Below are 15,169 nucleotides of genomic sequence, written 5' to 3'. Positions count from 1 at the left end.
CTCGTCATGGGCCCACTGTGGCAATCACGTTCTCCGCGCACGAAATGCGATAACATCAACGCACGTACACACACATTTAAAGAGATCCAAAGCATACCAACACACACACGCACACAGAGACACAGCGTCAGCCGCAGCCCAGCATGACTTGACAAAGTATTCGCTCAGTGTCAGCGGGGCGGTTTCTCTCTTGCTCTCTCTCACGTTTCTAGCTCTTTTGCCACATTCATTCTCTCACGTCATCAACTCTCTCAGTTTGCTCACAATTTTTGGTCTCGTGTTGTGTATTTGTATGCCCTTTATCGGAAGTACAACAAGCATTGTTATTCACTATCTAACACACTAAGTCAATATATAGATTTTAACGTAAGCTTTCTATCCTCTACTTTTTGTATGTATGTATATAGTCATTATATATTATATTATAAAATCCACTGTTTTCAAATTTGACATAATCGTACCATACTTTGCTTGTACTTTTACAATTGTATTAATATTATAAAATGTTGAAAATTATGTCGTACTGTTACGCAATAATTGAATAACAAAAATAATAATATGCATTGCTTCATTGATATAAATCTTGTTATTGGGACATTTGGAATATTGGAGATATTATAGGGTATTCAGCGTTCGATACGTTGCATTTATTTTTGACGCCTTGGTTTTAATTTTAGCCCGTTCGCCGTGTATTTTTCATTCACTTCAATTCGGCCGTTCGAAGTGAGCAGTTGGTGTTAGCAGCGTTTCGGACAGCGCAAGTGTTTTGTTCAACAAAAAACAAAAAGCAAAAAAATACAAAATTATAGGCAACTGCCGAGCGAGCAGCAACAACAAATTGAATGTGTACACACACATACATATATGTATATATAATAGTGCTGTGTAGTAAAATATAGAAACATACACACGAAAGCGCGGCTGCTGCTGGTAAAATTCCACTGTGAATCGAAGCAAGTTGTATATCAATAAAACAAATATCAAATTAATAAAAGTGCAAAACGTGTAAACCAAAAAATAATAATAAGTTAAACACAAATAAAAAAAACCGAATCACGTTTTTCGACAATCGTTCGGTGCTGCGATTGTGTGTGTGTGTGTGTGTGGGGCAGAGAGCAAGTCCCGCGACCAAAAACGAGACGTGCTGCGAGTGCAAAGAAATTTCAAGGTTCCCACAACACAGCAGCCGCATCGGTGGCAACACGGGACACCACTAGTCGTCTAATATAATTACAGATTGTGCCTGAGGCAGCTTACCGTGGTTCAACAAGTGCGTTTCAATTACCACATTGATAAACGTCCCTCAAACTGCCAACGCTTAGTAAATTTAAGCTTCACCCACACAGATAGTGTGTAGATAAAAGTGAACATAGTGTGTGTTGTGTGTGTGTGTCTCTACATAAAAAGAGTCTTATCGCTGTAAAGATTGCTGGTGACTGCGTTATCATAAAAACAAAAGGCCAACGCAACTGATAAGCGCTGACAAAACGCAGTCATCACTAAGCATTCAACAATAGACAAACAGACAAGCAGACTTCTGACGCTGAGTCGACTTATCAGCAAATATAATAATTCACTCCTTCAACAAAAATTCAACAAGAATGAAATACGACATGTTATGCTACATATTGTAGAACGGTCGAGAGTGTTGCAGGGCTGCAAAGAGTATTGGATATTCAACAATTGTGATTAAGATCAATTAACGACAGTTTTAATAAATATATATCTTGGCATATATAAGCAAGTCGCTTTGTGTGATCTAGTACTAAAAGTAAACCCACCTGAAAATACCACCAAGCAAGCAAGCAAATAAGCAAGCAGGCAAGCAACAATTTGTAGTTCGCCGCAAGTGAATTCGCCGACAACCTGTTTGCTGTCATAAATTCGTGCCCGTATTCGCCGGCGTTTTAGCTTGGCCATTTCTGCACTGACGTAAAGAGTACACAGCACACCTTCCACCATTCCACCACAATTGCAAGCAACGTCGGCGCAGCAGCAGCAGCAGCAGAGGACAGCAGCCAACGCAATTTTGCCCAGAAGCAGCAGCAGCAGTCAGAGCAGCAGCAGCAGCAGCAGCATAAACAACATGGAGCCCTATTGGAGCGAGTCAAACGGACATGCCGCACATCCGGTCAAGTATGAGAGGTAGGTATAAACGGAAACCCTTTGCCACAACACAAACACAACCACTACAACAAACAACAAATAAAATAAAATCCCATTCACTTTCACCTGCGCGCGTTTAAGTTTATACATATAATTTATTGTTAGTGTAGTTTTTAATAATTAATCATCTTTAAGTTGTAGTTTAAGTTTGTTATTATTTTTTTGTGTTTTGCCGGCTGTATAACGGTCTCTTATGTGAGTGTCAATGTGTACACATTTCTTTGTATGTGTGTGTGTGATGATTGGGATTGGGCGTGGAGCGTGTGGCTATTTTTGGCAGTTGAGCGAACTAAACAAGAAAATTAAGCGAAAAGCAACTGAAAACGTGGGCAGTCTAAAAATCGTTGACTCTATTTTTAAATTGAATTTTAAGTTTATGTATTTATTTGTGCAAACATATAGCAAAAAAAAAAAAGAAAAAAAAGAGAAACAATAATGGACAAACGTGACGCTCAGCTTTTGGGTGGTTTACCCCTTCATCTCCATTTTGTATTTTGTATTTTGAACTTGAATCTTGTTTATCGCGGCATTTTGTGAAATTTGCAATTTTGTTTTCTTTTCTATTCTATAGAAATACTTGTGCATACATTTGTGCACACTTATTAAATATTCATAAACAAATAAGTGGTTGAGAGACCGGACTGGGAACCGGGTTTTAATAAAGCCAGCTTATTTTTACTAAATGTCAACGGCCAAAACATGGCTATAAATAGTCAAAAGCAACGGCAACAGCAACAACAGTCAATTGCCCCTCTCATTTGATTGGTCTTTGTGGGCGTGCGCTCAACACATAAAAACAAACGCACACACACACACACACACACGCACACGCGTCAGCACGTGAGTGTGTACCAGTCGGTGTCCTTTTGAAGGTCAGCTGCAAGTGTTGTTGTCGATTGTAGTTATTCGTCTATTTTAGTATTCAGTATCCATTGGCCCTAAAGCGATTCTTATCAATATACATATGTGTGTGCTTTATTGTCAATACATACATACATGTTTACATTTTGCATATAACGGAAACTATCTCCAATACCCAATAATCAAATATGCAACAGCCAAAACAACAATAACAGCTTTATTTGCTTGAACGGGGCAAACAAGCTCATAAATACAAATTAACAAAACACATTTACCAATTGGCTTTCATACAAGCTGGCTTGGGTTTGTTTTCGAAATGCTCCCCAAAAGCCGCGATGATTATTATATGAAATGTGTACACAATGGTGTATACAGATGTATATGTATGTATATATATACAGTGTGTGTGTATAGATCATCTGCACAATTGACATCAATTAATCAGTTAAGCAGTCTAAGGTTCTTTTCAATACATATTACGTATGCGTCACGTGAGCCATTAATTGTAGGTAGACATGAGGCAATTGACAATAATGCATTTAATCTCTTTACAATGGGTACTTTTTGTAATTGGGGAATTTTAATATAAAACAATACGCGTAAAGAAGTAGTTAATTTTTGTTTTCATCTACATGATCGTCATCAACATTATGCTGATCGTTATCGTTATCGTAAACATTTCGTTTCGTTCGCTGTTTTCGTCACTTGTCACTTGTGAGGCAAACAAACAATCATCTGCACGGTCGTCATATATTTGAAATGTTTATAATTTGCACTAGCGCGATGCTTTAACAAAGAACAACAACCCAACTACAAACAAGTCATCCATAAACGAGATAAGAAAACACGCGATAAAAGTGAAACGATAGTGACGCACACTCATTCCGGATAACGTATCTACTGTGTACATAAGTATATATATATATATATATATGTATATATATTGTTAGGAGTGTGCATGTAATTGGCTGGTTGAGATATATATATATATATATATGTATATATATTGTGAGATCTCGGGTTTGTTGCACGACGTGGCAGCTGCTCCAAATGCAAAAACTCGAAAACGCAGCTGTCTCTCGATGTTTTCGATTTCGGGATCTTGTCATCGGCGTGACCTCAACCAACCAAACTAATCAACTAATCAACCAATCAAACCAATCGGCCATGACCCAGTGATAAGTGATATGTGATTGGTGCCTCTCGCACGAAGAGAAGTCTGAGAAAGTGTGTTTGTTTGCTGGCTACGTTTGTGTTACATTTCGAACTAACGCCAGCAGCTGCTGCTGCTGCTCCTGCTGCGGGTGCGTTCGTCATGTAGGTTAAGCAACACACAAATGTTCAGCAAGACAACACGTCAAAGCAAGCCGCAATCGATCGGGTTTATATATGTGTATAATACATAAAAAATATATTTATCTGTTTATCTGTTTATAAAATAAGTGCTTCGAATAGCGTGTGCTGTTTACAAAATAAACGCGTCTTTTGCGCTCTATTAATAAATAAAATACGGCCCGCATTAAATTATATCTAGCTACACACATATAAATAGGTACGATTCTCTCTCTGTTTCTGTTTCAGTTTCTGATTCGAATTCGAATTCGAATTCAAATTCGAATTCGCGTCGTCTTATCTTCATCGTTCGTCCATTGGCGTTTCCAACGCAAGCACGTAGACTCGATCGTTTCCATGCAGTGCAATTTACACACACACACACACCTATGCATATGCATATACGCACCACCACCATACACACACACAAACGCATACACACATTCATGCATGTATGTGTGTATGCACCAGTTTGCATGCCTTTCTTTATAATCGTGTACACCAACGAAATTGAGCTCTCGATTGCCTCGTGCAGTTTGACAAACGTGCCGCAAATATTGAGAAATTTACACAACTTGCTAGCAAGTGTGTGTCTGTGTGTGTGTGTGTGTGTGCGAGTGTGTGTGTGTGTATGTGCGAGTGTGTGTGTGTGTATATGTATTTTTGTGTGCTTTCCTTGTTGTGATTAATGCACTCAACGTTGACTGGGCATGATTCCGATGCGAGTCTCTGGGCTCTGGGGCCTGGGGCCTGGGGCTGAGTGGGGCAGGTGAGTCAGCCGCGTCCATTGGCTGGGCCCCCATTGCATTTGATTGCCGCTAAGTGATTTAAATAGATGTATTTTTTATGTCAGTTGACCCAGTTATTAAAAGTATTCCACATGCGCACATGTTTTTGTTTTGGGTCACAATTTTAGTGTATATTATGGCTAGACATACATGTATATCTCTTCTATTTAGATACTCATTCATTACAGACGCCACGAAGGTTGGGTTATTTTGAGTTTTTTGTTCATTTCACTTGACTCCCCTAAAATTTCAATGAATTGGCACGTATATAAATACTTAATTAAGATGCTTTTACATTTTCCCATTAATTGCACGTATACAGTTTAAATTCAAATGGTCTTATACGTTATTATATAAAGTTCAAATGCTGGATAGTTATTAGTCGAGCAACTTTTGTTGTTCGTTTTTATGAGGCGGAATGTCGTAAAATAAAGCTATGAGTAATGTCAAAGTAATGCAGATGAGAGCTCAGAAAAAGGCCAACTAATACTGCACATTTCAGACATAATTTTCAAAAAATTTAAATAAAAAAATAATATTAAATTTACATAAATAAATAAATACTCATAAAATATTGCCAAAAGTGTTTCACTTTATGTAATTTTTTAATATTAATATTTAAATCAATAATTATTTATATGCATTTTGTCGATTTATGAATGTATATATTTAAAAAAAAATAATTCCACAACAATTTTCAAATTTTGAATTACTCACTCAACGTTGCATTTTACGATTTGTATTTCTGACGTACGAAAATATTTCACGTGGCTGAATCAAACGATGCCCATTTCCGCTGCATCGTCATCTTTCATTCGTTAAATATATATGTATGTATATATCATGTATGTATGTGTGTGTGTAGTAAGTAGCGTATACGCTATGAATCAAATGCCGCACTCATCTTTCGTGTTTGGTTGTTGTGCTGTGCTCAATTGAGCTCATTGTGCTGTGTGCTGCTGTGTTGTGAATTGCTGTTGTTTATGTTTATTGAATTGTTTTTGCTTAGACAGCACGAAAGCTAAAAGGATTGGATGGATGGTTGGGGGGAAGAGATGGGAGAGGGGCCAGATGCCAGTTTTGCAGTTCCGCTTGCTGGTCAAGCACTGTTGCCAAGCACTTCATTCGACACGTGCACAAGTTTTGCTGACAAATCGGTTTAAGCTTTGCTGGTTTATTCTTGATGGATAAGCACTCTACTCTAGAGTGTGACAGCTTAACTCTGGTCATTGTATCACGTATCACGGGTAGCCATTGCTAAAACATTCAACACTCGTGAAAAAATCGCCTTGAATATTAGAAAATCAGACTAAAATATTATCTTGAAAAATTTTCTAGATTTTAGGAATAATTTCAAAATATAGGAAAAAATCTTCTAAGAATTAGAAGGGATTTTCTATTTTTCAGTAATATATTTCTTAACAATATAAAGTATTTTCAATTTAATTTTTAGAAAAAATTGGCTTTCTAGACTCTAGACTGCTATGTTTAAATGTAGCTGAAATCCAAAGTTTTTTTAAGCATCAGAAAAGCTTATTTTAGACTTCTTGGTGAACGTGTAAAAACACCCTTTAAATTGGACACACTTTTTCTACATTATCGAAAAATGTGCCCTGGAATCAAGAAAAGAAAAACTCTAATTTTTAGACAAAGACAACATTCCGTTTTAGAATAATAAGATGAGAGTTTGACGATTTTTTTCCCTGAGTGTAAATGCATATACATTTATTTTAAGCTGCAACCGGTTGTTGTGAGATTTCCAGTTAGTCAGCCATAACAAAAACATCTCACGTGATCGCTGTGAAACACTCAACTTGTTTTGGCTGTCTTTTTTTCTTTATTTGCTGTTTTTGTATTTATCGCCTGTGACGGGCCTACACGAGTGTATTTGTTTATAATACAATGAGGTATATACATATATCTTATCAGTGACTGCAGGTGCAGTCAAGGTTATAGCGGCCACTGACAGTGCCAGTCACAAAGTCACCAAGTCGCGCCAAGTCGTAAATCGCCAGACTCGCAGAAGGAGACTACGACTAAGATCACTTTTGTTTTTTAGTTGATGGTCGCCGCTAATTTGCCTAAGTCAAGACAACAATTTATAATATTTATATTTGTGTTTACTTTTTTTGTGATCACTCCACTCGTCTGTCTGTCCCTCCTTTCACCTCCGATGTGCGTCATCGTTTTGCTGTTCTATGTGTATTTCACAATTTTGCAGCACATTCAATTCGGTTGCCCAATGTCAACTGTGTTTAGTGTGGAAATATGGAAATTCTATGATGATGTGGTGCGAAGGTCTCTTGCATTTGACACAGTTTCTGTAACGGAAATGCGTGACATTGAAATAGTTTACACAAATATTTATGTAGACGCTGACTGTAACAGCAAAAACATCAACAACAATAAAAAAAAAACAAAATTTGTTAAACAAATTTTCCACTTGACAATTGATTCAAAGTATATTTGTATCTTTCGCTTAGTCACTTCATAAGCCAACTTGATTAGCAACCTGATTAATATGACATGTGATGTCGATCTGCCAATCTTGAAATCCTCATGTTGCAATAGTATATACTATATCAACAACTCAACTAGATTGTGGCTTTATCTCTATAACAATGTAAAATCACTAAAGAGTTTTATTAAGAGGCACTTGGGTTGTTCCCATCGCGATTAGACAAGCCAACAAAAAAAAAAACACACACAGATAAAAAGTTCAATTTGAAAATCGTTTCTTATTATTATATATTATTTTATTATATATTATATGGGTGTAATTTGAAGAGCTTGTCTGTCACGTGTAGCTGACAAGTTATCTTATCTGCGTGGTCAAACAACAACAGGAAGCCATAAAGCTAAACACAAATTCATAATTCTTTCATTTTTTTTTTAGGTTAATGCACGATATCGTCAATAACAATTACATTTTGGAGCCGCGCGTGTGCAAAACCTTCTATTACTATTTATATTATGTTGTTTTGTATAAATCTCTGTTAATTTGAGGACTCTCCGTCCGTTCATGCTTTTGGCAAGCAGCGTGCGGCTGATCAACAGTTGGCGTCACTTTGCTTACGAACTACCTGCCGTGTTCAAATGCATTTGCACAGATCGCGCTGGCTCATCTATAAATTTAGACGAGCGCCGATCGTTGCCAATTACTTAATAGTTGAAAAGTGCGACAACGGCTACGACATCGAAAATGTTTTGGCACCAAAAACTCACAAAACGCCAACACGAACGTTTGCCAGCTTTTATTTTTTGTTGGGCGGACGCAAGGGGGCGTGTCCGCCGGGTTCAATGTTCAGCGTTCAGCGTTCAGGGCATCGCGTAGATATTTCATGAATCAAGCGAGTGATTTGGTATCTGACGCCGTTCGCTGCGCTCAAAGGTCGACCACTGCAATTGACTGTCACTCGACTGATGTAAATTAAGAACACGCCCTGCACACGGGACTATCTCTGTAATTGTTTCCCAAGCAAGGCCTGCTGCACGCCATCCCATATTCCAGACATAAAAACTGTTCGAGTACATTCCAGATAGGCAAATGCCCTGTGCACAACTTTTTAAGTATTTGGTATTTTTTTTTATGTACAGACATGACTATAAAAATAGCGCACAAGTAAAAAGAAAAAAAAAATGGTTCATGTAAGGTTCACATTTTTCCACAACTTGGCATGCATTTCTTTATTTCGCATCATTTTCCGCCATTAATTAATAGAAAAAAGAAATTGCTATGCATTTTTGCAAATCGTTCTGAAAACAATAAAGTTTTTCTTGTATTTTGAAATAATTTCTAAATATACCAAGAAAAAAATCATTAAATTAGGAAGGCCTCTTTTATATTTTTTAGAAATAAATTTCTTAATAATAGAAAATATTTCTAAAAATAGAAATGCAAACGTTTATTTTTAGAAGAAAAATTTGTTATGATATTTAGAGTTTAAATGTTTCGAGTTCAAATCTCTGAATATCTGAAGCTTTAATTCAAATTTCTGAAGTTTTCTGTATTTTGAATAACCGGCGTTTATATTTTGGTAATGTTTTTAGTTATTTTTGGTATAAGCATTATTACTATATTTTGAATAACTGCTTTCCATTTTCGTCTCTAGCTGTCCACGAGTTTTTTGGCGTTTAGCTTTTGATAATTATTTTCAATCTTTCTGAACTTCCAAGCACAAATCAACAATATTTTAAGGTTATCGCTTATTTAGTTTAGATTTCTCCGATCACTGGTCATGGCTGTACAGATCTCATATAAACAATATGACAGTGCGAAGTGCGCACACATCACTCATACGCAGCGATGGCCGAGATCTGTGCGTGACGTTTATAGCAGCGTATGACTTACAACAATGAAATCAAGTCGTCTACCAAGTAGTGGGTAGATAGCCGTAGTAGTAGTAGTATAAATAGCAGGTTGCTAATTTATCAGCTTGTGGATTTCACAAGAGTTTTGCTAAGCGGATAAAGTGAACAAGTTATAAGCGCCATGCACTGGAACGTACTAGTAGCCATCATGCTGTCACACATAGGCATTTATATGTATACATATATATGTGTTGGGTGTGTGTGCGTGTGTGTATATATGCATACAAATATAACTCACACACATATGCGACAAATAGTGGCGTTTTGGCGCTTATCGCGAGCGTCGCTCGATGTAGCAAAAATTCTTCTAGCGTTTTCTGACGCTGTCGCGCCTTCTCAGCGTTATTTTGTTCAGTTTCAGTTTCTTGTTTTTAAATTTTGCTGTTTGTTTTGGTCACCGATTGCTTGGTGCCCATTGAAATTGACAAAATGCTTAGGTTTTTTTTTTTTTTTTGTTTTTGTCGTACTTTGTTTTGTATGCATCTTGTTTTATTTACTTACTTGCCACACTTGGCAAGTTTTCTCGTTAGTTTTTCAGCAATTTTGTTCTGGCTGGCTGTTAAAAATATTTATTATTTTTGTTTTTGTTTTTTTTTTTATTTTTATTTTGACACATGCTATGAAAACGTGTAGAACCCATGTTTTGATACAAAGTGAGCTTTTGAGCTTTTCATAACACGTGTGGGCAATATTTTTGGGGAGCTGCTGATTTGTGTATGTGTGTAATTATTGAATATAATTCGTATTGTTCGTCTGTAATTACAAATTACGAATTATTAAATGAGTAAGCAACTATTTAAAGCCCAATCCCACACAACATAAGACTCTCACAAAATGGCAAAATTCAAGGTGTGTAAGTGTAAGTATTGATGTGTCTCTGAGTGTGTGTGTGTGTATAACTTGACTATATAGCTGGGTATGTTTTGTAATTGAACGATTCAACGATTCTACTTTACTATGCTATTTGTACTTTAAGGCACATTTATCATTTTTTACTACAACCACAACAAAACAAAACACTCGTTTGATTTTAGCCAAGCGACCACTTGGGGTGCAAAAATTGGTGGCCCTTTTCGGGGATCAACTCTCGGATTAGCTGCTGGTTGACTACCAACAATGGATCATTATAAGTGAATTGAGAGTGAGATATGTAAGAGAGTATAATGAGAGAATGGGCTGAGCGACAGACTGAGAGTTTTGGTTGGTGTTCACAGCTTTACAATTCGATTAATACATTTTTCTTTTCTTTTAAAATTGCAGCCTAGGTTTATTGTTTACATTTACATTTAATTGAAACGAAATAAAGCATTGCCCATATTGAAGCAAACACATATATATATTATTTAAATATATAATAATATTTAGATTAATTAGTCTTACGTTTCTATTTTAAGTCAGTTTAAGTTATGCGCCTAATAAATGCATTACTAAAACAATGAAAACCAATGAAAAAAAAAAAACAAAAAAAATTGACAAACTTTTGAACAAGATTTGGACTTATTTGTGTTTCTTATCCTTCCCACTTCTTTTTGCATATGAAACAAAACGCATACGAATTATAGCGAAGCAGCTGTCTCCAGTTTTCCTTATTGCACAGAATCTAGTTTAAATTTTTCAACATCGGCAACAGCATACAGCGAGGATGATGCTGAATATGCCACCGGAAGACGTAATAAAACATCGAGGGTAAATATTACAATTTTAGAGCGAACAAAAAAAAAATTCGCGACACTAATCGAATTTGAAAAGCAAGATCAAAGATCAAAGATCAAAGGATCAAAAGAAAAGAGCGCCCGAGTAACAAGGTTCATAGCTTGAACTCATATTCTGGGACTGATTACTGGTTACTGATTACTGATTACCGATTACCGAATACCGATAACCGATTATCGATTTACCAAGCGATGTCGATGATTTGAGCCCACTTTCGCACGCCCACAACTCACATAGAACGCACACGCACCGCATCCCGGGAAGTCGCCGCTTTTGACTCTTTTTTATTGTATGAAGATAATACAACTTAAAACCAAACCAAAATTGTTGAATTGAATAAAAAAAAGACAAAAAAAAAAAAAAAATGAAAACAGAAAATCACTGGCCAGAATCATTATTTAGCATGATAATGGTCCCAGAACACCATGATCTTTTACTCTTACTAGTTAGCTAGGCTCTGTTAAAACTCAATTTAATTGTATCCCCCATTTGCGTGTGCCTCAACAGCAAGATCCATTGTCGCATCGCATCATTGAGAAGCGGCGACGCGATCGCATGAACTCCTGCCTGGCCGATTTGTCCCGCCTCATACCGCCACAGTATCAACGCAAGGGGCGTGGCCGCATCGAGAAGACCGAAATCATTGAGATGGCCATCCGACATCTGAAGCACTTGCAGAGCGAGTGCCTCCAAAAGGAGAGCGAGTATCGCAGCGGCTACATGGACTGCATGAAGGAGGCGGCCAAGTTCCTCTACGATAGCCAAATGCAGGACTTTTGCTATCGACTCCTGACACGTCTGCAGGAGCACATCGATGAGGTGTTTAAGGGTAAGTACAACCAGCAGTATCAGGCACCATAAATATTATTCATTTAATGATAATGATTCATTTTTTGCTAATCATCAGGATTATTTTCTGAGTAAAACTAAAAAAAATAATATTTATTTTGTATTTTTTTTTAAATGATTTTTTTAATTAAAAAACAAAATTATTTATGGTCCCCTTTACCTATTTGTATATGCTATTTGTTGATTGTGTCTCTGGTTTTTTGTTTATTAGCCGACTGCTACAAGTCCAGCCGCAGCTGCCACATGCCGGATAATGTGAGCGCTTCCAGCGGCAGTCCGCACCAGGCCTACCATCCGCCGCTGTGCCATCTGCGTGATATGCTGGGCACCTCAGATGTGGAGCACAGCAACGATCATAACGATGTCAAGGATCTAAGTTTTCGTAATCATCTCAATCAGCTGCAGCGCAATCAGCAGGCTGCTCTTGCCACTGTTGCCTCGGCGACCAACGCCAGCACTTCCACGGCCAGCATGGAGAGTCAAAGCCCAAGTAAACTGGCAGGGGGCAGTGGTAGTGTCAATAGCATCAATGGCGACAACATACCCACCAATTCAACCGGCTCGAACACCGCCAGTAGCACTGCGGCCAGTTCAACGACATCGATATCCACATGCCACATGCCGCTGGTCAAGGCGGCGGCTGCAAGCGCCAACGCAGTTGGTATTGCTGCACACCAGCAGCCGCATCAGGCGCCAGTGATTACATCGACGGCGCCGCATCATCATCATACGGATAGCAGCCAGCACGATTTCGATTCGTCGCGGGAGCCGATGCTGCACACGGATACCTCCAACATGCACTCGCCCCCGCCGCGGGATGCGTTGCTGCAGCAGCATGCCCATCTGGCCCACAATCATCATACAACGGACGACCTGCTGTCGCTGCGGCTGCGCAACTATTCGGAATCCTCACACGAGATTGAGCACAACAACAACTACAAGTACAAGAACCACATCAAGGAGCGTTTCGTGCACGAGCTGCACGACGAGGAGACGAGCAGCGAGCATGCCCCACATCTGCAGAGCGAGCACTCGCATTCGCATTTGCATGCGATGTCCGATCACTCCAAGGATGGCACCGAACCGGAGATAGCGCCCATAATGGCCAAGAAACGTAAACTGGCAGAAGCTGCTTGCAACGGTGATCTCCCCTTGGATGTGCACAGTGAGGCGAGCAACACAAATCCGCCACGACCAATGGGTTTGGGGCGCGAAGACAACAAGCCCTCGTTCAACTTCAGTGACATCAAGGACATCAAATCGGAATTGCACAACAGCAGCTCCAACTCCAGTCCACTGCTCGCAAAGCTGAGTGCTGCTGGCGCCCAGCTGAGCACACCCAGCAGCACCACCGCACCAGTGCCGCCCCGGCATTCGTTTACCGTGCCAATCTTTGCGCTGCACGGCCAAGGCAACTATTATGTGCCACTAAATGTGGACTATAACTCCCTTGTGCCGTATCTCAACGGTGTGGATCTGCTCGAGAAGAGCTACACCAGCATGCCCGTGGTGCATCCCATTAACATCAATGTCAACTTCATGCCCAGCTCGCCATCTGCCTCACTGTTGGCGGCAGCTGCTGCCGCCGCTGCCCTGGCTGCTGGGAAGCAACAGGGTGTCGTTGCCACAACAGTGGGACCTCTGAGCGCAACCACGGCGACAGCTGTGGCCAAAGCCAAGTTGGAGCAGGCCATTAGCAACAGCTGGTAGCGGGTCGCCAAAATCGCTGGCGATAAGGGCAGAGAACAGTTCTACCTCACTACTTCTGTGAATAATCATCAAATGATTGATTCCAAAAATATTGTGCGAAAATTGAAGCTGTTGGCTACAGCAGTATAAAAACACACACAATACACACCAATACACACACACACAATTATTTGTCTGCATAAATTCGACAGTTTAACTGAAGGACAGTATGTAAACAGTTAGTACTTGGGCGTTGGCCCAAAAGGTGCGCCTATTTATTGATCTACTGAACAAACAGAAATGTACATTAATACATAACTATTTTAAACAAACTGATGCAAATGAGTCGACCTGTGGTCTGTGTGAACAACAACAGTTTCCAATGTTAGTTTTGCATTACAAATAAAAACAAATAAATATGCATGTTTTGTGCATGTTTTGATGCCAAGAACCAGCCCACGTTGAGAAATTTAATGGATTCAAATTACAAAACTATATAATTGTGAATTAAATGTATTTTTAGATGTGTAACAATTTTTATTGTTTTTGTTTTTTGCAACTAAAATAAGCGTTGTGGTTTCAAATCAGGCTCCAAGTGCGTTTTTCAAATTAATGTGAAATTCATAAACCACTAGTCAAATCAATATAGAAAACATGCAAATAACAAAAACTAAATGAAAAGTTTTTAAATTTGATGTGTACATATTAACTTAGAAATTGTATACAATTTTTTTTGTTATAGGTCCTATAATTTAGTAACAAATTATTTTAAGTTAATAGGGCTCGAGGTTTATTTGAAAATCTTGAGCAAATACAATTTTGTTACAGTTGATACCGAATTTCATTTTCGAAATGAGGTTTTCTATGAATATGTAAATATTTAGTTGAACACTGTTTTTGCTCTTAAGTTTCATAAATGAAAATTTCAATGTTGTGACATGTTATATGACCTTCAAATTTTAACAAGTATAGTGAAAATGATGAAGAAATCAACAAATTATTTTCTAATAATGTTTTCTGCGTATAACTAAGAGTTTACTGCACAAAATATTCATGCTTAATGGATTTTAATATGATTATTATGTTTACTACAGTAGAATTAATATAGCATAACTACGTTACTGTTTAATATATTTTATATATGTCTGTATACTTATGTAATAAAGTTGAGAAAAAAATCAATAAAAAACAGTTTTTTCGAAGGTTCATCGAGGAAATACAATTTAAACGAAACGCCTATCATCCCACCCCGTAAAATAGGAAGATCTGATTATAACAATTAGAGAGGCATTGTTAAGTCATCTGCAATCCATAAATTTACGAAAAAGCTCACTTTTTAATTTGCAACTTCGATGAGTAGAAGGAATCTTGCGGTTCCATAACAGGATGGGCCCATTGAG

At 38.1% G+C, this 15,169-nt stretch overlaps 1 protein-coding gene across 1 annotated transcript; it reads left to right on the top strand.

The window, feature by feature from the left end:
- Positions 1–706: 706 nt before the first annotated feature.
- On the top strand, positions 707–14,997 carry LOC6564020 (transcription factor cwo). Its single transcript, XM_001990014.2, has 4 exons — positions 707–2,145; positions 11,081–11,204; positions 11,739–12,060; positions 12,292–14,997. The coding sequence occupies exons 1-4, from the start codon at positions 2,087–2,089 to the stop codon at positions 13,788–13,790; spliced, it is 2,004 nt and encodes a 667-aa protein (XP_001990050.1). The 5' UTR covers positions 707–2,086; the 3' UTR covers positions 13,791–14,997.
- The last annotated feature ends 172 nt before the right edge of the window (positions 14,998–15,169 follow it).

This window comes from Drosophila grimshawi, unplaced genomic scaffold (assembly GCF_018153295.1).
Source record: "Drosophila grimshawi isolate 15287-2541.00 unplaced genomic scaffold, ASM1815329v1 contig_311, whole genome shotgun sequence".
NCBI lineage: Eukaryota > Metazoa > Arthropoda > Insecta > Diptera > Drosophilidae > Drosophila > Drosophila grimshawi.
Note: the sequence above shows the minus strand (reverse complement) of the source record. Positions and strands in the feature narration are given on the sequence as shown.

Coding starts and splice junctions, on each gene's coding strand:
- LOC6564020 (XM_001990014.2), top strand. CDS start 2,087: ATGGAGCCCTATTGGAGCGAGTCAAACGGACATGCCGCACATCCGGTC. Junction 11,205..11,738: donor GACGTAATAAAACATCGAGG/GTAAATATTACA, acceptor GTGCCTCAACAG/CAAGATCCATTGTCGCATCG. Junction 12,061..12,291: donor CATCGATGAGGTGTTTAAGG/GTAAGTACAACC, acceptor TTTGTTTATTAG/CCGACTGCTACAAGTCCAGC.